The sequence below is a fragment of the Helianthus annuus genome, chromosome 6, assembly GCF_002127325.2.
Source record: "Helianthus annuus cultivar XRQ/B chromosome 6, HanXRQr2.0-SUNRISE, whole genome shotgun sequence".
In the NCBI taxonomy this organism is placed as follows: domain Eukaryota; kingdom Viridiplantae; phylum Streptophyta; class Magnoliopsida; order Asterales; family Asteraceae; genus Helianthus; species Helianthus annuus.
Genome location: NC_035438.2, coordinates 15851987 through 15877578, shown reverse-complemented (window position 1 = coordinate 15877578; position 25592 = coordinate 15851987). Strand labels below are relative to the sequence as shown.

Below are 25592 nucleotides of genomic sequence, written 5' to 3'. Positions count from 1 at the left end.
AGAATCATTAATTTCATTGAGAAAGCTTAATACGGCAACTAACTATTTTATTCTTAAACTCTACGTAACCAATGTTGAAGTAATTGCTAATTTGCTAGCCGCTAGTCGGATGGTGGGTGAGGACTAGCGAGTAATTGGGGATTAATCGGAATTACTTGGGATTAATCAGTGATTAATCAGCGCGTAGTCAGGATTTTTACAACCCTGTACATAACTACATTTTTTTAACTGCAAACTAGCTTACTCCTAAATTTCACATAACTCGTCCATAATGAGACTAGAACATTCACTGCTTTAAGAGAGAGACCTGCATTGAATTACAAGCCCTTTGGTGCAAGCTTAACTACATAATTTGTAAAATATATATTGAGCATGTAATTATGATAATACAATTGGAAATGCAATACGATAAAGAGAACTAGAATTTGTTTCTAAGGTGACTTGATATAAATTTATTGTACCGTTCACGCACAGATGCACATCAATATGCAAGCTTAGCAATGCAATATGATAGTTGGGTAAACTTTCAGATAAGTGATGGCGCGTCATTTCTAACGTATTTTATTAAATGTTGTTGTTAACGAGTCAGATGAATCCAATGATTGGGAGTTTGTGTATATTCATTTTTCTAATAAACGAATCAACATGAACAATAATGTTTATATTCATTTTACTAAACAAACGAACAACATTACATGCCTAGTTCATTTACTTCCGCAAACCTTGCATGTTCGCATACACATAAACATACATGAGCATTCAGTTAAGAAGAGCATAATTCATTGTAATTATAGTTTTATTTATGTTACACAACTAAAAAAGGATGGTAGTTAGAGGGTGTTGTAACAATCGCTAGGCGCTAGTCGGCCGGCGGGGTACTGACTAGCAATTAATCAAGATTAATTTGATTTGAGATTTTATATGTAAACTTCAGTTTTATATGTATATGTATATACACACATTTTTATATGTAATATTTTTAAGTAGACATAATTTAACAAATTATGTGACCCATATTTTAAAGTAGATAAGATTAATTGCCGGAATTTACAGGTTTTGACCTAAATTTGGCCGGAATTTACAGGTTTTGACCTAAATTTGGCCGGAATTTACAGATTTTGGCTGGAATCGTTAGACAGCCATTGATTTTTTAGACGATTAGGACCGGATTTGACCATTCTTGACGGTTTAGCGATTAATTGGCCGATTAGATGAAGATTACTTGGTCTACCTCCAACCAGCATTTGATAGTCTTAGAGCATCTTCAACGCATCCAAACGTATTACATGAGATTTTCACCTACACTTCAAAAATATCAATTTTCTCAACAATGTTACGTACTATCAAACTCTCCTTTAAAAAAAAAAAGAAAACTAATATATTTACACACATATACATATAATACATATCAGTGTGAGTGTTTCAAAAATGTTGTGATACAATGATGAAGAAATTCTAGTAGCACCTATGGTGTGACATTTTATTAACATATATAACTCCTTGTATTGATCATAATACCACACGCATTCAAATTCATGATACTTATGTGAATAATCATATTATTCATGCATCAAAATAGTTGGATTTCGTAATGAAAATACTAAGCAAGAGAATATAAATTATGCAGGCAAGTATATATTATTATATATGCATGTTTTCAAAAATTAGATATACATTACGTACATACATGCATTTATATATACATGCATATATATATATGTCTTTCAAGTTCTTAAACTTCATTATTTAATCAGGAACATAAAACATGAACAAAGTAGTCACAATAATATGTTGTGTGGTGATTATGTTGGTGCTTGCAAGGCCAAACACACAAGTCAAAGGCCACAAACATTCATGCGCAAATCTTAAGGTTCGATTAGCGCCTTGTCTTTTACATTTGAAACATTGTCACCGCGTCTGTAAATCCCCGCCTTGCGATGCGTGTGGAGCTCTGCCATCGTTATGTTGTCTAAACCTCGATATGATAGCTCGAAAAATGAATTCTGACGAGGATGCAAAAATGATGTGTAGCTGCATAAAGGAAAAGGCGATCGAAAAAGATAGATTGCCTGGTTTTGAAGTCTCGCGACTTCCTAAGGCGTGCCTGATCAATATTAAAATTCCCGTGATCAATGCCAACACCGATTGTTCTAGGTATGTTCAACTTGATATTTCATCACTAAGTTTGTTGTTGAATTAGGGGTGTTCATAAACTGTTGAAACCGATATGATCGTTAAAGCAAGTTGGCAGGTTTGAGATATATTATATGGTTCAGTTTTGTTGGCTTAACACATTTAGCTTTTTTCTTTTTTTTTTTTTTGGATTTTTTATAATTTTCGGAAAATGCAGTTATATATAAATATATTGATGAAATGTCTTTTTTATTTTTAACTTTTTAAAACAAACTGATGATTTTGAAAAAAAAAATCAGTTCAAAAGGCGAACCACCAAGCCACCCGATTTGGTTTGTTGTTTTCCAAAACCGAATTCGACGGTTTTGGCCTAGATTTTTCGTCAAAACTCAAAAGCGGACCATGAACACCACTAGTCACATTCAACTAGTAACCCCTACGTTCACTCCCGTTGTGTTTCTAATTCCTTTTTTCTTAAACTAGTTTCCGGTTCAGGATAATTTCGAAAGTTTGTTTTTGTTTTGATAACAAGATCTCATGTAAAGATTTTCCGATAGTTGGTATTGATCATGATCTTGTTTTCGACGCAGGTGGAAGAAAAAGAATATAAAGCATGGCGTCTAGCTTTCACTAATCTGGAAGTCACTTTCGACGTTTTTGACTTCACATATGTATTCTTGTAACGTTATCGGTTCTTCATGTGTTACAATATAAAAGTATCTAACTAGTCTGTGTCAAGTATATAAAATAAGAAGTAATAGCAAACTACAAAAAGAATATCAAATTAAGTTGTCACATATGTTAAGGCTTCAATGGACCGTCACGGCTATTCTAACAAATTTATGGCTCAACCGCACTCAAGTTTATAAAAGCCAACCATGACTAAATACAACCCCGCTAACCAACAGGATCAGGTAAAACACAACTTCGCTAGACATATGGGAGTTTAGATACACGGACTAGAGCTTTTGCAAATTGCATCGGGTTTTGCAAGCCGAGCTTAGATAAAGCTTTACTTTCTTTGCGAACTAGTTACGCTATAATAATATATATTAGTACATATTTCTCATATAATGAGAGAGATTCTATCATCTCATTAACTGTAAATGCTACAATGACAAAAGGATACATGGGAATGAATTGGTACAAACCCTAACCCAGTTATAACAGGGTAGACCCTACGAACTTCATCCCCGAAAAAAGTTATTGTACTCGGTTAAAAACTACATATTCCGTGGTTGCAGCCCCTATATATGAGAAAAGGAAAAAACGTACATAACTTCCTCCCCATGGGCGCGAGCCTTGAGCGTACTTCTACATGAAATCACTGTGTGCTTCCTTCCTATTGCTACCCCATGAAGCAAAATCAAGATTTTGCATAACCGAGAACCGACCAGTGAGTAGAGACGGATCATTTGATGGAACCACGAGCCGCTTCTTTGTATATTCCCGGAAGGTCACCTTTTGCAACTCTCATAGTCTCACCTGATCAATGAATTTGAACCTAGGTGGGCGGCGAAAAGACAATCATACCCTCCTGTGAAAAAACAATCTAGTTCAAGTTTCACATTCGATAAGTTTCTGAAAGTAGTAGATAATATTTACCTTTGATGATGGGGTGAGGACGGTTGATCTGGTGAATATAACCTATGTTCCTCTACTACTCCCCTGTAACGACTTCCGTCACCCCGTGGTGACTGATCATTCACACCAGAAAACCCCGCGGGACCCGTTGACCCAACATCAACCGGCTCGTTTTGAGAAGCAAAGCCAGGATTTTGCTCAAACGGATACATCATCACAACAGGACCGTCGGACCCATTGGGCGGGACTCCTGGTAAAGGATACATGCCATAAGCCACATTAGCAGGACCACTTTGACTTGACCCAGGATGTAACGGACCATTTTGCGTTTGGTATGTAGAAAATGACTCGTTTCTGTGTGAATTCGTTGTCCGGCTTCCGCTGGAACCCAAGCGATCCAACCTGGCCGTTGATTTATCTGTTTGATTATGGTTGTGGTTACGTCCCGAACCACGTGGTTTCGAGTTACCGTCTCTGTCACCGTGACTATCAGTTCTATCGTAGTTAAAGTTCCCCCTACGAGGACGATCCCTAGCAGCGACCTTCTGAAACAAGGGGCAAAGAAACAAATTACGAGACCTGAATGCAATTAGTATGTCATAAAAAATAAGTAACAAAAATATTATGTTAAATTTTTTGGAAAATTATTATATTTTGAGGATAGTTATGGTTTTATGAAATATTTTACTAAAGGAGTAAACTGCCATTTTTGTCCCTGAGGTTTGGTCAGTTTTGCGACTTTCGTCCGAAGGTTTGTTTTTCCGCATCTGGATCCAAAAGATTTGAAATCTTGCAATTTTCATCCGACTCGTTAACTCCATCCATTTTTCTCCGTTACGTCAGGGGTATTTCTGTCCTTTTGATAACTTAAAGGGCAATTCCGCCCTTTTCACTTTATGTAAAAAGACCGAATACCCCTGAAAAGGACCAAATTGCCCTATAAGTTAACAAAAAACGGAAACACCCCTGACCTAACGGAGAAAACTAGATGGAGTTAATGAGTCGGATGAAAATGGCAAGGAACCTTTTGGATCCAGATGCGGAAACACAAACTTTTGGACGAAAGTCGCAAAACTGACCAAACCTCAAGGACAAAAATGGCATTTTACTCATACTAAAAATAGGGCATAAATTGTAAGTGGAAAAAAGAAAAAGAAACTTTCTTACAGGATTTGGTAAATATGTCCCGGTACCACTACGGTTGTATCTGGGCATATCTTCAACATAATGCTGGTAAACATTAGGAGGTCTATTGGGTACAGACTGAAGAGGTGGAACGGGCACGAGCCGTGGTCCATAGTTCATGAGCTGTGTAACTAAGTTCATGTTTGGCAAGGGTCTTCCAGGCCCATCCCACGGAACCCGACCCTGTAAATAAACCGGTGGTACCATGACCGGTGAAGGATACACTGTGGGCCCATGATGAAGTGGACTTTGACAAAACCGCCCAAACTGTAGATTCTGCCAATGGCTAGCAAAGTCACTGTTAAGAATATCAGACCTGTGTTCGTCTGGTGTCTCGTGGCGGCCTGCCGCTCGAGGACTAAAATCCTCCACCTGGTCAACACCTTCCGGATGAAAACTTTGACCAGCATCGCCATTTTCGGTACTCTCGAAACGGCTAGTTGATGCATCTGATGACCCGTTCTCTGATGGAACGTTATAAAACGGAAGCATTGTGAGGAACGGGACAGGTGGTCCGGTGGGATAAAAAGTCAATGGCGTACCCCCGGAATTGTCCATCCGGTGTCTCGGGTTGGACCCGATAATCACCGGGGCCATTGGAAGTACGGAACCGGAACCGGAATCGGAACCACTTGTTTGAGCCGGTTCGATACCGGGCATGGGAGATCTCGAAGCATGCATTGGAGCAACCGCATGAGGTTCTAACTCGGACCTCAAACTCGCGGGCGGAACCGTTCCAACCGTTCCACCATCCACGTCATCATCCTCAGACTGAAAACGGTCAGACAAAGACAAATCTACAGGATTGACGATTTTCTTTCCCTTTTTACCCTTCGTTGACTTGTTGACCGTTGATGTTTCATCCCAAGAACTCTCTGAAGAAGTTTTACTTCTTAAAGAGCTACTGTGAGCAGCAGATGAGAATCGTGAACTCGTAGCCCGTTCATCTGAATACGCATCGTTTATACTATTTTCTAGAGAATGAGAAGAATCCAAATGGTTGTTCTCTCTTAATCTGTCTCGTTTTTCCTTGTTATTCTTATGTTGACTTCTTACTACTAACCCACCGGACGCACCCACACGACGAGGTGGTGGTATGTAATTCATCCTCGTAGAAGACGATTGCGGTTTATTTTCATCTTGCAAAACAATTTCCGAATTCACCCGCTCGGCTTCCCGCAGTATTTCATGGTTATAATTATCATCACCGGAGTTAAGTTCCACAGACCCGAGATTATTTTCGTTTACCGAATCTTCGGAATTTGACGTCACATCAACCCCGGGAAAATAATGAGGAACCAAACCATGAGGAAAATGCATAGCTGCAAATTGAGGGTCAATAAACGGCATATTTGACGGGATCATTCCGGGAATATTCCTTTGTGTGTATCCTAACGATGCTAGAAAAGAGGGCGAGAACGGAAAAGGTAAATGACCCGAAGCTAAATTCACCGGCCCGTTAAAACCATGAAATGAAGAAGATGCCATTATGTTAACAAGATCTTGTTCCTCTTGCTGCATATCTTCACGGTGATATATATTTGGTTCAGGTGATGGTTCGAAACTTTGCTTATGTGGCACATGGTGTAACGACGAAGCCTCGTTTTTCTCGTTTTCAGTTTCAACGTTTTTCCTCCTGTTACGGGTTTTTTCGTTTTCAGGTGGTTTGTTAACGGTTCCTTGAAAAGGAACGTATTTGTACGTATCGGTTAATTCAGGGCTAGACCGCGTTCTAGCGAACGGGGACCGTTGGATGTCATTGACCAAAAGACCAGATTTCAAATTCCGTTGACCTTGGTTAGTTTGACCAGGAGTCGCAACACGAGCCTTGGGTGAACTTTCGGACTGGTTATTGGTAGATCGAGTGTGGTCAAAGTCAGACTCTTGACCAACAGTTTCTGACTTTTTGCCACTTGAAGTACTCATTTTAGTATCGATTTTCAAAACCGTTGAATCAGTAACGGGTAAGGGTGCATCAGGACGAATACCATTGCCATGTCGGTCCCACGTGTTGGTAAAAAACTGGTTTACTTCCGCAACAAGATTTTCCTTCGGGCAGTCCAGGAACTTTGCGAGCCTTTTGGCCCCAAGCGCGAACGCACTACGTATTCTGTAAAAATTACCTAAAAACATGATAAAAAAAAACGTAAACAAGTGCCCGTAAAAAAATGATAAAGCACTTCGTTTTCAAAGACGAAAAAAAAAAAAAAATAAAGTTAGCATATGTACCTTTACTGACACTTCTTCCGAGATTATTACTCACACGCAGCGGATCGATAACGTTAAAATGTTTGGAAAGAAAAGGCTGCCCGTGATTATCCTGACCGCCAGGAAACACGGCGTACACGTAACTACACGCATCAAGAAACACTTTGTTAAGCAGCAATTCTTCACTATCCTTACGAGGTGGCTCGGCTGCAACATTACAAATGAAAATATCACTATTGATAACTAATAAATTAATACAAAATATAATAATTAATATTGCTAATTAGTTTAGAGTAAACTTCCGTTTTGCTCCCTGTGGTTTGGTCACTTTAACGGTTTTGCCCCAAACCTTTCAAAATAGCCATTTTACTCCCTGATCTATGAAGGCCTTCATGATTTTGCTTAGGGATGGGATTGGTACAGTACCCGTACCTATACCCGTACCAGTACCGAAAATACCGGTACCGAATTTGAACAAAACTAGGTACCAAATACCGTACCAAATATATAGGTACGGTACGGGTACGAGTACGGGTACTGGTACGGGTATTTTCGGTACAGTACCCGCTTAGTACCATTTTGTTTTTATTTACTTTTTGAGCACTTGTACGAGTACTAAATAGGTAAAATTGACATGAGTACCAATATAATACGAGTACCGAATAGGTAAAATTGGTACGAGTACCAATACGATACGGGTACCATATAGGTAAAATCAATACGAGTACACTATAAATACGATAATATGAAATAAAACATAATAATAAAAAACTTTTAAAGGTATACATAGAATTCGGTACCAGTACCCGTTTTTACCCGTACCCGTACCTGTACCAATACCGAAAGTACCGAATACCAAAATCAATAAAACTGGGTACCGATACATGTACCAAATACCTAAAATCGGTACGGGTACAACGGGTACGGTACGGGTACGAGTACGGGTATTTGGGAAAAAAAGCCCATCCCTGATTTTGCTCCCCGCCCCTAAACGTCGTCCATTTTAACAGTTAGGGTTTTAAGCTGGAATTGTAAAGGGAGGGTTGGGAAAAGACATAATTGCCCCTCAGGTGTTTTGCACGTGACAGCCTTTAACTGTTAAAGTGGATGACGTTTAGGGGCCAGGAGCAAAATCATGAAGGCCTTCATAGATCAGGGAGTAAAATGGCTATTTTGAAAGGTTTGGGGTAAAACCGTTAAAGTGACCAAACCACAGGGAGCAAAACGGAAGTTTACTCATTAGTTTATTATCAAGTGGAGAATTGCTAACAAAATTACCAGTTACATCTGGAAGTGAATTTATGGGTACAGGGCCCCACAAGCTAACACAGAAATTGTCCCAATCGAATTTACTAAAGAACTCCAGAAAACGGTAAAGCACCTGCAATTGCAAAGACAACGTTCGGATGTAAGATTTTCTGATTATTCTGTTCTTCACGTAAAAATAATCATTATAAAACACACAAAAAAAAAACAACCTCGAGTGGGCCCGCAAAAGAATTGTTGAAGACGTGAAATATGTAAAGAACCAAAGTCTCGAGGGCGTAAGTAGAGATAAGACCATGGTGAGCCCCGAGTATACGGCTCTCGTAGTAACACCAGGCTTTGATTAGTATAATGCTACGCTTAAATAAATGATTTTGATTTATCAAATTGTCAACCTGCAAGGATAATATTTTAAAATTACAAAAAGTAAATTACAAAAATCGTCCTTTATGTATGTCACATATTGCAAACTGTGTCCTTTGTCTTCAATAATTACAGAAAACGTACTCGATGTTTGCAAACCCTTGCAAGTTATGTCCTTTAGCCCCTAACTCAGTTAATTTTTGTGATTAAATCTAACTAAATGGACCTCACATGAGGGTATTTTTCTGGTTAAATCTGACCAAATGGACCTCACATGAGAGAAAAATGACCAAAATACCCTCATGTGGGGTCCATTTGGTCAGATTTAACCACAAAAAAATTAACTAAGTTAGGCCTAAAGGACATAACTTGCAAGGGTTTGCAAAACATCGAGTACGTTTTCTGTAATTATTGAAGATAAAGGACACAGTTTGCAATAAGTGACATACTTAAAGGACGATTTTTGTAATTTACTCAATTAAAAATGAAAAAACGAAGTGTGTGAAAATATTGGCGCTACACTAACCTCCTCTAGAAAACAAAGGGTACAAAGTCCTCCAAGCTGATTAAAGGAAATATCTACCACAATGTTCTCCACCAAACATTTTATAATCTTCACCTACAATGAAACGACAAATGTTCGCTAAATCTATAACCGAATTTATAACAAGCAAAACATAGAAGAAGAATAAACGTACTTCTGCTTGAATGTATTGAACTTCCTTTACATGAAACTCCGCATTCTCATTCTTCTCTTCAGCCTGCAATAAATCACAGACCTCAATGGCCCATGAATCCTTTAGGTTTGCATTGCTACTGAATGCGGTTAGATCGATATCCCCGTCTGGTAAATATGTTTTTAGAGGTACGGACCCAAATGTAAAAACCTGCAAACCACAATAAGCTTATTATCACAACTTTAATTTGTAATTATAACCTTTAATACCCATCCAAACACCCCTAAAATCCTCCGGTGGATAGACTAAGACCATAGTTATTAAAGGCGTTAGGCGCATTCAAGGCGCATAGGTCTCGCTTGGGGCCTAGGCGCAAAGCGCAAAAAAAGCAAGAGCCTGAGAAAAATAAGGCGCATAATGAAAAAAAATTAAAAATATATTATGTGTTAGAAAAAGAATACGATTCTTTAAATAAAATAAACAAAATCTATTATATAACACTTTATATCATTTATTTAGTACCAAAGGTTCTAAAATATTAGTGTATTAGTGTAGAAAAGTAGTTTTCGTTACATAAAAGTACGGATCTGGCTAGAATCCTGCCGGAATTTAGAAAATTTGTCCGGAAACTCTCCGGAATCTAGGAATCTCGCCGGAATGTGCACCTGAACCATCACCTGGAGAATTAAAGCACAATTTCCTCGACTTAAGGCGCAACTGCCTCGCCTCGCCTGAAAAATGGGCCTAGGCGCAAGAGGCGATGGCTTTTAACAACTATGGGATAGACCCTATATTCTACTATGTTCTTGTCACCACTTAACATCAACAAATTCAAGTTTAACAAATAACATATGAAACCAAATCAAGATTCAGATATTTCCTAAACTAGCATACAACTACAGTCTATAACATTGCTAGCATACATATAATCATAATTCTTGTTAGCGAAAAAAATGAACTTCAAAACAATAAATAACAAAGAAAAGAGAACCACCTTACACGGAAAACACTTCATAATAAGTCGCTGTACATAATCAGCAACGGCGTTTCTACGTTCTTCCGAAGGCGGATTCGGTTGAATGCAACTTATAAGCTCGGCCGTTCGCTCCTCAGCCTTTAACCATCTCTCAGAATCTAAACTATCTATCAATGGACCAGCATTGGGCAATAGCCCATTCGGCAATAGGGGGCCCCGCCCGCCCCCACCACCACCACCACCCATCTGTGACCATCCCTCGATTTCGCCCATACACAATAATCCAATACCACTAAACTACACAGCAAAAAGCCTAACAACCTCACTTCTTACTTGTTCAAAAAAAAAAAATCAAACTTTTTGCTTTCCAAAACTAGCAATCAAGGGCTTTTTCAGATACCAAGTACATACATACACACACATATATATATGTATATATTTGCATAGGATATTAGTAGTTAAAAAGGTGCAATTAATAATTTAAAAACATATATGGTGCTATCAATTGTGGCCCTAAAAATGTCAACCAACATAAAAAAAAATAAAAAAAAAAAATCAAACTTTTTCAGGAACCCTAGAAAACAAATTCAAGATTGTTAGTTGACATAACAAAAACAAAATAAAATACTCTGATCATAAATACGGATAAGAAATTAACAAGATTGACAACAAAACCCTAACAGCAAAAAGGGTTATGTAACATTACACCACACAAATCAATCTGAACAATAAAGGTGGAATCTTGAACAACAAATCGGATTGAAATTATGGGTAAAAATATCAAAAATTGATTTTGAAAATTGGGTGTTTGATTGTTGGAAAAAAGGGGTTTGGGAGAATCGGATGGAGAGAGATTAAAGTTGCGAATTTGTGGGGTTTAATTTATTTTCCCTACAAATTATTATAAGAAAAAAGGGTTTTTGAAATGGAGATAGAGAAGGGGAAATGGCGAATCTGGGGAGAAAAATTTATTATCTTTTTGAAATGGGAATTTAAGTTTCAACAAAATCTTGCAACTAATGTTATTTTGTTTTTGAAGATATGAAATTGGTTATGGTTATGGTTTTTCATTTCTTATCATATTATGTTTTTGACATTTTGGTTGGAGAAATGTGTACGTACTACATGTTGTCGGCCCCCATTGTCTAACTTATGGTCCTAGTTATGGAAAAATTAGGGGGGTGAGAAAATTGCATTATGTGTAATGGATTAAATACAAAGCAAAGTTGATACCAACTGAAATGGATTATGAATGTTGGTATTTAAATATAGAAATGTAATTAATTTTTTTTTTTAATTTAAAACCTCATACGGTACGGTTATATAGCCGTTGAAACACACAACGGTCAAAAAAAAGTTGGAAAGCATGCGGTGAGTAGTCTTTAGGTTTTTGAGTTTTTGAGTTTGCCGATCGATTTAAGGGGATGGCGGCGGTTTTACCGCACGGTGACCCTTCACCGCAGGCCATCCCCGTGTTATACCCCTTACACTCTTAGATAATTGTTTTATGTATTGTACTTAAATTTACTTTTTAGAATACAAGTGTTTATGTAATTATTGTATTTCTTTACTTAAAATTAGTTCTCGATATTAAACTTTCTTCTTTTGAATGTTATAAATCTTTCCTTTTAACAAAAATACATATTTGCTTAATGTTGTGTTTAAGGACTGCTACTTTATTGCTTTTATGGATAATCATCATGCGAAGCATTAAAGTATAAACTAAATTATTTGAAATTATTTTTCAATTAAGGTATAGTAGTTGATTTAGTTACTTGTTTAGCCAAATTTATTTTTAACGTATTTTCAATGATCATAGTTAGTCTAATGATATTAGTGATTGCTTTCCATAGATGTGAAGTGAGTTAAAGCCTTTAAGTGGTGTTTAGAAGTATAAATTATAATTCAAAAATTATATTTCTTAAATATTTAAATTAATTTTTTTTAACGGCTAATAAATCAATCCCGAGCACTCTCGGGACACCCACCGGACAAACAGAGTACTCCGAGAGTAACTCGATTAGTCCACCAATTCCGGGGAAAAACCCAGCAACCCACCCGCCCGTAGGCACGACGGTAAATTACCAGTAAAACCCGTTTGGCTCAAGGATCGAACCCAGGTTTCCCTGGGTCTCCTATCACTGTCCACCAATGCCTCACTCTTTTTTTGCACCAAATGGGAATTGAACTTGAGTCTTCAAAGAACTCAAGTCCTCCTACCATTTGAGCTAGAGGTTATTGGCAAATATTTAAATTAATAAAAAAAAATATTCAACTAGAATCTAATTATTGTGTTTCATTAATTGCAAATCTAACTAATAAAAATGTCAAATGTAACAAGTTATAGGTATCTACTTCTCCTTTATACCTGTTTTACAAGGTAAAATTTTTTAACAAAAAATCTAACATACTTAAGGGTGATGTGTAGTCTAGTGGTGTCAAAATGTGCATGTAGACCCATTTTCAAGCGGTTAAGAATTATAGTTTTATGATAAATAATAGTGTAGAACCAAAAGTAGGTTAAATGAATAGGTAAATTAGCCATTCTCAAATTAATAATAATCAAAGTCAATGGTTTTTGGTTGGTTGTATGTTCTAATTTTCAAACGTATGAGGTTGCTTGATGGTTTATAATTAGGGGTGTTCAAAAATATATATTCAAATTTTGGATATACGAAATTTTCAGATATTCAAAATTTTTGGATACCAGATTTCACTATCTAAATTCGTAGAAATTTCGGATATCCGATCAGATAGTGAATCGGATATCCGAAAATTCAACCTTTTATTTAATTTTTAATTTTTATTATTTTTTCATATTCGAAACCGGACATTTCGCATATTTTTCGAATATTTCGGATATTCGAAAAAATTGAAAATTAAATTTTTGGATATCTCGGATATCTGAAATATCCGAAAATTTTTAAAATCACTATCAGAATCTGAATCCAAAAAAATTTGGATATCCAAATTTTCATATATTTCGGATTGGATTTTCGGATATGGATAGTTTTGAACATCCCTACTTAAAATGTCCAAGTACGGTTTCATTTCATTTAACATTAACTTACAAACGATTAAAAATATCCATTAAGTATGAGCAGAAATAGCCCTTGGTTCACAAAGTCTTGAGTCAATTTTCATATATTCTCACAATATTAGAACGCAAACAAATACTAGAACGATTTAGAGGGTGTTTGGGGTTGAGTTTTGAAAGAGATTTTTAGATTATTGAGTTTTGAAATCGTAAATTGTGACAACCGTCATTTTTCCGTACATTCTGTACACTAATTGAACAGTAATATGTGCTTAAATAATTGTGCATGATCTAGTTTACAAGACAAATGAATTTTCTATTACTGTTATATACATACAATGGCATTTCATGTTGACTTTATTCGTTGCTACATGCAACACGAGATAGTGCTAATAATGCACAGAACAGAATTGGCACCATTATTAGACAAACAAAAAAAATAATAAATACTGACGATGTTCAGTATATAGACAAACAATATTATGAGACCCAGTATGAGCCAGAGATGACGTACACTAGTATAGTGTGTAGGGAAGTAAGGACCACAAAACTGCATGCCTAAGTGATAGACAAAGTGCCGGAAAGTGCCTAAAACACACTAAAAGTGCAGAATTCTGCAGAAAATAACCAAAATTCAGCTATTTTCAGCATTTAAACATCTAATTATAATGCAAAAAAATGGTTTAATGGTCCAGGATACTTTCCTAAGTGTCGGGAATCGAAACTATCATAAAATATAACATAAAGCTCACTAAACTGTGCTATTTAGCACTTTAACGAACCGGTAACCAACCGAACAACCGGACACTACCCGGAACACTAAAATATTGCTAGAAGCATTGTTTTAGTGTTACAAAGCTAGTTATGATCATCGAACACCATATTACACCCTCAAACGCTATGAAACATTAAACACTAAATGTTGCACATAATATCTAACTAGAATCCCTAACTTGAAGTTGGAACTCAACTAATACCCCCCCCCCACTTGATGGCCGGTTAGGGGACACCCCACATAGGATTTTCTTTGATTATTTTATAGGATTATGTTGAGAATATGCTAAGCAAAGATATGGCATATGCTACTTTAATGTTGGAAACCATTGTTTTATAACCACTAGTTCATACTCATAATCACCATCACCATTCAAGTAACATCCTTCTTCTCCTTCTTCCCTTAAGCTACGGCCCAACACCCTCACCATAATCCCATCATCTTCAATCCATTCCCAAGTATTCTAAGCATTAACAAAGGTGTAAGAAGCATATTTAAGAAGGTGGGAAGCATTGGAACTTGAAGGACCTTCATGGAGAGCTATTAACCACTTCATTTCTTCTCTTGTTCTTCCTTAGCCATAGTGCTAGTAGTAAGTTCCATTGATCTTGTTTTTACTCACAATTTTAGTGGTAAAGCATGAAGTAACTTGGTAAACTAAAGAATCTCAAGAAAACATAAAGATGAACATTAACATAAAGATCTAAAACATGAAGATCAAGTGGTTCTAGTGTATGTATTGAACTTGTTTGTTGATTTCTTGTGTTCATGGTGTAGATCACCATATGAAGCTTGCTAGGTGATGATTAAACACATGATCTGGCAAGTGTAAGGATAGATCTTGAGAAGTTTATAATGATCATCCTTTATGTAAACCATGAACTTGAAAAATAAACTTGCTTTAGTGCATAATGATTATTTCTACAAGTAATAAGTCTTGAAAATAAAAGATTTCAAGAATAATATTTTCAAGAGGCTAAAGTTTATTACAAGATCTAACATGATCATGATGTTTAAAGGAAATAAACATGTTTTAAGTGTTAAATAAAAGCTAGAAACATATTGTTAACAAGAAAAATACAAGAAGAAATATTTTTAGAAAATCTTCATACAAGTTGTGAAGATCAAAATTCTTCAAGAATGATATTTTTAAATAAATAATCACACTTTTAAGGGTAACTAAGCTTACCTAACCACATGCTAAGTTACTACAAATTTTTACCAAGTTTCAAGTTCATGACGTAGGCTAAATTTCATATTTTTGGCACTTGGTAAGTGTTATTTGATTTGTTGATGATTGATGATGATTTTACAAAAGAAAATGATATGCTTGAAAGCATGGAAACCTCCATTTTTAGGGGAAACTATGACAAAATTTTCTAAAAATACCAATACTTAGAAAATATTTTCTAAACAAGTGTTTACAAGTGTATTTTTAACTATAATTTTCCATATGAACCTTGCCATAGATTTTTGTAACAAAAATACAAACATTGGAAGTTGGTTTTTACAAATAAAAATGGGTAAATATGTATTTAGAATATATATTTACATTAAAAACATTGTGTGTGATTATGTGAAATAGTTATATTATTTTAGGAAAAATAATGCAACTTACAAATACCAAGAACTTACAAATCCAAAATTATACCAAAAATCACAAGGAATAAAGTATATAAGTTACACGCTTAAATATTGACAACCGAACAAGAACGTAACTTAAAAAATATTCCGGAAAAATACCATTACAAATATATTTTTGGTAAATATTATTTTGGAAACGAAAGATGTGAAAATATGATTTTCGTTATTATTACAAAGTATATCATATTTTCGACAAAGAGGAAATATATTACTTTTGGAAGTAAAAATATATTTTCTGAGAATATTTAGAAGATATATGATTTTTGAAGAAAAATATATATTTTCTTGACGATACATTATTTTTGGACAAAACAAGTCTATGTATATTTTCTAAGTGAAAATATATTATTTTGGAAACTACAAATACAAGAATACGAGAATACATGTATGAAATACTCCCATCCTTGGGAAAGAAACGCGAAAGCAAATACTTGAAAAGTATTATAACTCTGGATGATGTAAAGACATAAAGAAAACGTAACTCAAAACATGAATACCAAGACAAGGCACGACTCGCTCGTCTAATAGACCCTAGAACATTGTAGGTAGTCATATTTGCTGACGAGATTTGAGTTACGAGTACTGAAGACGCAAAACAGTGAGTTCATGCTCCCCCTTTTCTTTAACTGTTTTTGGTTTTATAACTCTCGGGGGTGAAATACATGTGCAAATACTTAAACGGTATGAAATGCCTATGAAATACTAGATCATGTGAGCATAGACTTAATATTAAAAATGCCATAAAGTCTTGGTGAAAACTAGTAGCAAGCCATAAAAACATTCATTAATTAGGGACGAGGGTTAGATATAACGGGTACGGCCGAACCCCACTCATGGTCAAAACTAGTACCTAGTAGTGCTTCGGAGACCCAGTCGAGGTTAATCGACACAGTCGAGGGAAATCGACACAGTCGAGGGTAATCGACACAGTCGAGGGAAATCGACACAGTCGAGGGTAATCGGCACAGACAAGGAATCAGAACGAGTATTCCGACAAGGAGTCAGAACGAGTATTCCGACAAGGAGTCAGAACGAGTATTCCGACAAGGAGTCATAACAAGTTGTAACACCCCGAAAATATGAAACGTTATATTAAAATTTAAAAGTATAAATAAACAGGAAAATGTACTAACTAGAAACTTATAACCTAGTTAGTTAATAGACTAGAAATAGCTTATGAAGGGTTAAAGGCTACTAAACAATAAGTAAAACAAAGTTGAGGGGCCTAAGTTGTAACAATTAAAAAAAACTTAATTGTTAGTAACATATAAATCAAATCAAACACCCCACAAAAGGGATGTCTGGTCGATCAAAACATCAGGGGCGATCCCCACTTCTCCAAAACCCTAGAATCCCATTAATTTTGCAAAATTGAAGGATTAATCCGAGTAGAAATCGAGAATTGAGCCTAAAATCATAATCCTCATCACAAGAGGATTGTAAGGTATGTGAAATCTAATGAAATCTTTTAACTTGAATTTCTCATGATTTTGGAAAATCTGAAGAATTATGTTGCATGTGTGGTTATTGGTTTGATTAGAATTGATAAGGTGTTTAGAAGTGAAACCTAGCTAATTTCATGCGAAATCATGACCAAATTCAGGAAAATTCCATGAACACCTTGAAGGTGGGTTGTGGGTTTTACATGGTGATGATGAACACTAGGGTTAGATGATTATCCTAGTGTAAATGGGTTATAGAAAAGTGATTTCAGGAAGGTATGATGATTAAAATGCTATATGAGGGCTTTATTGATGTTAAGTTAACTAATTAATAAGTTATAAACATGAGTATGAATGATGTAGAAAATTCTCCCCTCATAGTGTTTGTAGAAATGCCTCAAAGAAGGCTTAAAAACAGAAATTTAAAGCCTTAACGCCAAATTAAGATGTTTCGGTATATTATGCGTAGTGAGGTCTAAAGAGAGTTCTAAACATGTCTTGAATTGAACTCTATAGGACAAGATACCGGAACGTCGAGTGGACAAGCCGGTGGTGATTCGCGGTTGAAGGGAGTGCGCTAAGGTATGTAACTTGACCCGTTACATTAAGCAAGTTTAAATCATTATAATATGCATTGTTAAATTTTAGAATAAAGGTTGCTATGAATCTAGGCGATGATATCGCTATATTGTATAATTGGTCACAAGTTTGTTAGAACTCGTTGGTAGTCGTCAAAAGAAAGAAATTCCGTAGACGAGCCAAACGGGTCGGATAATCAAGTGAGGCATGATTAATGCTTCGGTTTGTGATAGATTAATTGTTGATATTGGTTATATAACATACTAGAAATACTAGATTTTAATGTATTGATACCATAGAATACTGAAATCCGAGGGTCGGGGTCTTGGTGTGATGCCCAGCCAAACAAATAAAAAGAAAACAGCAACATGAATTTCCAGGTACCACCGTAAATTACGGTGGTACCGTAATTTACGATGGAGATCAAAGGCTTACGGTGGTTCACTACTGTTTTACGGTGGACCAAGGGCTTTCCAGGACTCACCGTAACTTACGGTGACACCGTAAGTTACGGTGGAACCTGAATAGCTTTCATATTTTTTGTTGTTTCTAATGCGATGTTAAATCTTGGGATTTTATTGTATATCAATGTCAAAACTAATAATTTGACGGTTTTGATCATAGGTAATTTGGTGGATCTTACGGGTGGCGATCAAGTGATTGAATGAAGAACCGAACACTCCATTTTGAAGCTTCCGCAATAATTTAGATCTTTTGTAGTATTCGTGTATGGGTTGCAAACACATGTTAAACAAAATTATAAAACGTTTTAACTTAGTCTTCAGTTGACTAAGGTCTTTGCTACTTATGAACTTCGTTAACGAATGACATGTTGTTTAATCAACATTTTTACTAGAAATGTGTTGTTTATCATTAAAAACTAGTGAAAAATTTAAGGGTGTTACAAGTTGGTAATCAGAGCCTAAGGTTGTCTACAAAGTGTTCGGTTCAAGCTTGATCGACCGTCCGGTAAGAACTAACTTCTGTTAATAAATTTTATATTACGTAAAGAATGAGAAATGAACAAATATGCATGAAAAGAGCAAGTAAGCTCATTTAAATACAAGAAATGTAAAAAGCAAGAACGATCAAATCAAGTTGTGAACTTGATTGAATCAAAAGCAAGAACGATCAAATCAAGTTGTGAACTTGATTGAATCAAAGGCAAGAACGATCAAATCAAGTTGTGAACTTGATTGAATCAAAAGCAAGAACGATCAAATCAAGTTGTGAACTTGATTGAATCAAAAGCAAGAATGATCAAATCAAGTTGTGAACTTGATTGAATCAAAGCAAGAGCGATTAAATCAAGTTATGAACTTGATTGAATCAAACAAGTAAAGCATGTGTTATAAATGGAATGTTTTAACAACTTGTGTAAACATTTCAGAAATAGAGATGGCTGATAAAGGTAACGATGATGCGGTGCCAAGAGTCACCGAACAAGTGAGGGAAGTGATTGCCGAAGAGGTTGGAAAGGCGATCGAAAACAGTTTGACAGGCTTCATTGATAGAATTCAAAACACAGTTTTATCAATGGTAGAAGATAGAATCAAGAAACTAGAAGATGACTCAAATATAACAAAGGAAAAGCATGGAGGATGAAAGCCTTGTTCATACAAGGAATTCATGGCTTGTAAACCACCAATATATAATGGAGAGGTTGACCCAATAGTGTGCCAAAGGTGGCTAAGTGATATTGAGGGGGTATTCGAGAGGACCCATTGTGATGTAGAAGACTATGTAGCCTATGGTACGGGTCAACTAAGAAATCAAGCAAAAGATTGGTGGGATAACAAAAAAAGAGAGATCGGTATTGAAGCTGCTAAGGTCATGACTTGGGAAGAATTCAAGACGCCATTTCTTAAGCATCATAGCCCCAAAGCGGTTGTGAATAAGATCAAGGAAGAGTTCATGCAACTTAGGCACAAAAACGAGACCATAGACAAGATTACGGCAACGTTCATGGATAAGATGAAGTTCTGTGACGATCTAGTGACGAACGAAGAACAAAAGATATACTACTATCATAACATGTTAAGCGCCGAATATAGGGAATTTATCACCCCTTCCAAATACGAGACCCTTACCGAGATTATAAATGCTACTCGGGAAAGGGAGATCGAATTGAAAAAGAGCATTGAAAGGGGTGAACGGAGAGCGCAAGATGTGAATCCAAGCCCTACTAAGAAGGCACGAACAAACGAAAGCGCGAAGAAATCCGATACAAAAGGTGGGTCGCCAAGTTGCAGGATCTGCGGGAAGGGTCATAAAGGCGAATGTCGTTACAAGGATAAGCCTTGTCCCATATGCAAGAAAACGGGACATATAGCTATATCATGCCCGGAGAAAGTGACGGTTTGTTACAATTGTTATCGAACGGGTCATAAGAAGTCTGAATGCCCGGAATTGGTTGGAAAGAAGGATGGGCAGGAACCGAAAGGTGAAGCCCCTAAAGCAAAGGCAAGATCTTTTCAACTAACCGCCGCAGAAGCAAAGGTTGAACCTGACGTAGTCTCAGGTATATTTGCTGTAAATTCAATTCCTGCACGTGTGTTATTTGATACGGGTGCGAATAAATCCTTTGTTTCATATCGATTTATTCGGCATCCTTCATTTGTTCTAACAAAATTACCTGTGCCTTTAGAAGTAGAGATAGGTAATAACAAAAGCTTTATTGTTTGCGATGTATGTGAAAATTGTAAACTGAGCATTGACGATGAAGAATATTTGATAAATCTAATCCCGATGTCGATGGGAGAATTTCAAGTGATCGTTGGGATGGATTGGCTATCTCGACACCATGCAAAGGTCGTGTGCTTCCGTAAAGAGATAAAACTAACATCTCCAAGCGGGAAACATGTCACCATTTATGGAGAGAAAGGAGGAAATCCCATAGTATGCTCAATGTTGAAAGCTCACGAGCTAATGAGGCGAGGATGCAAGGCATTCATGATATACGCTAATGAACCCGAAAAAGAATCACGAAAGATTGGAGGTGTACCGGTAGTACGAGATTATGAAGATGTTTTTCCGGAAGATTTACCGGGGATACCGCCGGAACGGGAAGTAGAGTTCGGGATCGAATTGATTCCGGGCGCGAAACCAGTAGCAAAAGCCCCGTACCGACTTGCACCGTCGGAATTACAAGAGTTGATGTCCCAAATCCAAGACCTGCTTGACAAGGGATTCATAAGGCCGAGTGTGTCTCCTTGGGGTGCACCGGTATTGTTCGTGAGAAAGAAAGACGGGAGCATGCGCATGTGTATCGATTATCGGGAGTTAAACAAACTCACGGTAAAGAACCAATACCCGCTCCCGAGGATAGATGATTTATTTGACCAACTACAAGGTGCGAACTGGTTTTCCAAAATTGACCTTAGATCGGGGTATCACCAACTAAAGGTCAAAGAAGAAGATGTGCCGAAGACGGCTTTCCGCACGAGATACGGACATTACGAATTCCTCGTGATGTCATTTGGGCTAACAAACGCACCCGCGGCTTTCATGGACCTCATGAACCGGGTTTGCAAGCCAATGCTGGACAAGTCGGTCATCGTGTTTATCGATGATATATTGGTATATTCGAAAAGTGAAGCTGAACACGCACATCACTTACAAGAAGTGTTAGAGACCCTTAGACGAGAGAAGCTATACGCAAAATCCTCTAAATGTGCCTTTTGGTTACGAGAGGTACAATTTCTTGGCCATGTTATAAGTGCCGTCGGAGTACTGGTGGATCCGTCAAAGATAGAGGCTGTGTCAAAATGGAATCCCCCGAAGAACCCTTCAGAAATTAGAAGCTTCTTGGGGCTTGCGGGATATTACAGGAGATTCATTCAAGATTTCTCCAAGATTGCGTCACCACTAACAAAGCTAACACGAAAGAAAGAGAGGTTCATTTGGGGTGTTGACCAAGAGAAAGCGTTTCAAACGCTAAAAGAAAAGTTAACTCAAGCTCCGGTACTAACATTGCCGGACGGAGTCGAAGACATGGAGGTTTATTCGGATGCTTCACTATCAGGACTCGGTTGCGTGTTGATGCAACGGGGCAAGGTAATAGCTTATGCCTCGAGGCAATTGAAGATACACGAGAAGAAATATCCCACACACGATCTCGAGTTGGCGGCGGTAGTGTTTGCATTAAAAATATGGAGGCACTACTTGTATGGAGTAAAGTGCACCATATTCACCGACCACAAGAGTTTGAAATACTTCTTCGATCAGAAGGACTTAAATATGCGACAAAGGCGATGGCTGGAAACGGTGAAAGACTACGATTGCGAAATACGCTATCACTCAGGGAAGGCTAATGCGGTGGCGGATGCTTTGAGCAGAAAAACGGATTATGTTCCGATACGAGTAAGATCGATGCAACTCGTGGTAACCTCGGGTATACTTGAACGTATTCGAGGGGCCCAATTGGAAGCAGTAAAAGAAGAGAATTGGAAGAAAGAAAGAATAATTGGTCAGTTGAAAGATTTGTCGGATGGGAATCACGGGTTAAAGACTCGACCCGGAAGGATATGGGTCCCACATACTTGTGGAGTGAAGGCACTCCTGCTTGATGAAGCTCATAAATCCCGTTATTCAATCCATCCGGGTGCGACCAAGATGTACAATGATTTGAAACAAAATTATTGGTGGCCCGGAATGAAGAGAGATGTGGCGAAGTACGTGGAAAAATGCTTGACATGTTTACAAGTCAAGGCGGAGCATCAGAAACCATACGGCAAACTCCAACCGTTAGAAATTCCGGTTTGGAAATGGGAACATATCACAATGGACCTACTAACCAAGTTGCCTAAAACGAGTCGTGGTTTTGATGCCATATGGGTAGTGGTAGATAGATTGACGAAAAGTGCTCACTTCATTCCAATACGCGAGACTTATACGTCAGAAAAGATGTCAGAGGTTTACACGAATGAAATAATAGCACGTCATGGGGTGCCGGTGTCTATCGTGTCTGATAGGGATACCCGGTTTACTTCGAATTTCTGGAGGGATTTCCAAGAGCAAATGGGGACCAAATTGTTCATTAGCACTGCGTACCATCCTCAAATGGATGGACAAAGTGAAAGAACGATACAAACATTGGGAGACATGCTATGGGCATGTATAATCGATTTTGGAGGTAGTTGGGATGTTCACTTACCGTTAGTCGAGTTTTCGTATAACAATAGTTACCAATCTAGTATCAAGATGGCACCATACGAAATGCTTTACGGTAGGAAGTGTCGAACCCCGGTATGCTGGGGTGAAGTGGGTCCACGAGAACTCGCCCACCAAGATATAGTACGAGCCACGAATGAGAAGATTGACATAGTTCGGGCACACTTGAAGGCGGCTCAAGACAGGCAAAAGGCGTATGCTGATAAAAGGAACAGGCCAATCGAATTTCAGGTGGGCGACATGGTTATGCTAAAAGTTTCCCCATGGAAGGGCGTAATTAGATTCAGAAAAAGGGGGAAGCTAAGCCCGAGATTTATTGGGCCATTTAAAATCGTTGAAAAGATCGGCAAGGTAGCTTACCGCCTTGAGCTACCGGCAGAACTAAGTGGAATCCATAGCACGTTTCACGTGTCACAACTAAGAAAGTGCCTAGCGGATGAAACAGCTTATATTCATTTCGATGATATTGAAATAGATAATAGCCTAAATTATGCGGTGAGACCGGTGGAGATTTTAGATCGGAAGGTCAAATACTTAAGAAATAGACAAATCGATCAAGTCAAAATCAGATGGGAGCATAGAAAAGGCTCGGACACTACGTGGGAGTCCGAGGAAGAAATGCGACGACTCTACCCTACATTATTTGGTACGTATTTCGGTTTTGGGGACGAAACCCTTTTTAAGGGGGGGTGGACTTGTAACACCCCGAAAATATGAAACGTTATATTAAAATTTAAAAGTATAAATAAACGGGAAAATGTACTAACTAGAAACTTATAACCTAGTTAGTTAATAGACTAGAAATAGCTTATGAAGGGTTAAAGGCTACTAAACAATAAGTAAAACAAAGTTGAGGGGCCTAAGTTGTAACAATTAAAAAAACTTAATTGTTAGTAACATATAAATCAAACCAAACACCCCACAAAAGGGATGTCTGGTCGATCAAAACATCAGGGGCGATCCCCACTTCTCCAAAACCCTAGAATCCCATTAATCTTGCAAAATTGAAGGATTAATCCAAGTAGAAATCGAGAATTGAGCCTAAAATCATAATCCTCATCACAAGAGGATTGTAAGGTATGTGAAATCTAATGAAATCTTTTAACTTGAATTTCTCATGATTTTGGAAAATCTGAAGAATTATGTTGCATGTGTGGTTATTAGTTTGATTAGAATTAATAAGGTGTTTAGAAGTGAAACCTAGCTAATTTCATGCGAAATCATGACCAAATTCAGGAAAATTCCATGAACACCTTGAAGGTGGGTTGTGGGTTTTACATGGTGATGATGAACACTAGGGTTAGATGATTATCCTAGTGTAAATGGGTTATAGAAAAGTGATTTCAGGAAGGTATGATGATTAAAATGCTATATGAGGGCTTTATTGATGTTAAGTTAACTAATTAATAAGTTATAAACATGAGTATGAATGATGTAGAAAATTCTCCCCTCATAGTGTTTGTAGAAATGCCTCAAAGAAGGCTTAAAAACAGAAATTTAAAGCCTTAACGCCAAATTAAGATGTTTCGGTATATTATGCGTAGTGAGGTCTAAAGAGAGTTCTAAACATGTCTTGAATTGAACTTTATAGGACAAGATACCGGAACGTCGAGTGGACAAGCCGGTGGTGATTCGCGGTTGAAGGGAGTGCGCTAAGGTATGTAACTTGACCCGTTACATTAAGCAAGTTTAAATCATTATAATATGCATTGTTAAATTTTAGAATAAAGGTTGCTATGAATCTAGGCGATGATATCGCTATATTGTATAATTGGTCACAAGTTTGTTAGAACTCGTTGGTAGTCGTCAAAAGGAAGAAATTCTGTAGACGAGCCAAACGGGTCGGATAATCAAGTGAGGCATGATTAATGCTTCGGTTTGTGATAGATTGATTGTTGATATTGGTTATATAACATACTAGAAATACTAGATTTTAATGTATTGATACCATAGAATACTGAAATCCGAGGGTCGGGGTCTTGGTGTGATGCCCAGCCAAACAAATAAAAAGAAAACAACAACATGAATTTCAAGGTACCACCGTAAATTACGGCGGTACCGTAATTTACGGTGGAGATCAAAGGCTTACGGTGGTTCACTACTGTTTTACGGTGGACCAAGGGCTTTCCATGACTCACCGTAACTTACGGTGACACCGTAAGTTACGGTGGAACCTGAATAGCTTTCATATTTTTTGTTGTTTCTAATGCGATGTTAAATCTTGGGATTTTATTGTATATCAATGTCAAAACTAATAATTTGACGGTTTTGATCATAGGTAATTTGGTGGATCTTACGGGTGGCGATCAAGTGATTGAATGAAGAACCGAACACTCCATTTTGAAGCTTCCGCGATAATTTAGATCTTTTGTAGTATTCGTGTATGGGTTGCAAACACATGTTAAACAAAATTATAAAACGTTTTAACTTAGTCTTCAGTTGACTAAGGTCTTTGCTACTTATGAACTTCGTTAACGAATGACATGTTGTTTAATCAACATTTTTACTAGAAATGTGTTGTTTATCATTAAAAACTAGTGAAAAATTTAAG

The 25592-nt window shown here is 37.2% G+C and overlaps 2 protein-coding genes across 3 annotated transcripts; one reads left to right on the top strand and one right to left on the bottom strand.

Moving 5' to 3' along the window:
* The first annotated feature begins 1659 nt into the window (after positions 1–1659).
* Positions 1660–3010, top strand: LOC118479704 (non-specific lipid-transfer protein Lac s 1-like). The gene is made up of 2 exons (XM_035974412.1): positions 1660–2154; positions 2724–3010. Exons 1-2 carry the CDS (start codon positions 1766–1768, stop codon positions 2755–2757), a joined length of 423 nt encoding a protein of 140 aa, XP_035830305.1. The 5' UTR covers positions 1660–1765; the 3' UTR covers positions 2758–3010.
* A 139-nt stretch (positions 3011–3149) lies between these two features.
* On the bottom strand, positions 3150–11455 carry LOC110864831. Of its 2 annotated transcripts, none has more exons than XM_022113991.2 (9): positions 10411–11455; positions 9438–9626; positions 9266–9358; positions 8589–8771; positions 8389–8491; positions 7132–7317; positions 4885–7025; positions 3739–4259; positions 3150–3670 (listed from the first exon to the last, which is right to left on the bottom strand). In XM_022113991.2, the coding sequence occupies exons 1-9, from the start codon at positions 10663–10665 to the stop codon at positions 3661–3663; spliced, it is 3681 nt and encodes a 1226-aa protein (XP_021969683.1). In that variant the 5' UTR covers positions 10666–11455; the 3' UTR covers positions 3150–3660. The 2 variants fall into 2 exon arrangements, with proteins under 2 accessions (XP_021969683.1, XP_021969682.1); XM_022113990.2 differs by having other exon boundaries at positions 3739–4262; positions 10411–11453.
* Positions 11456–25592: the final 14137 nt, after the last annotated feature.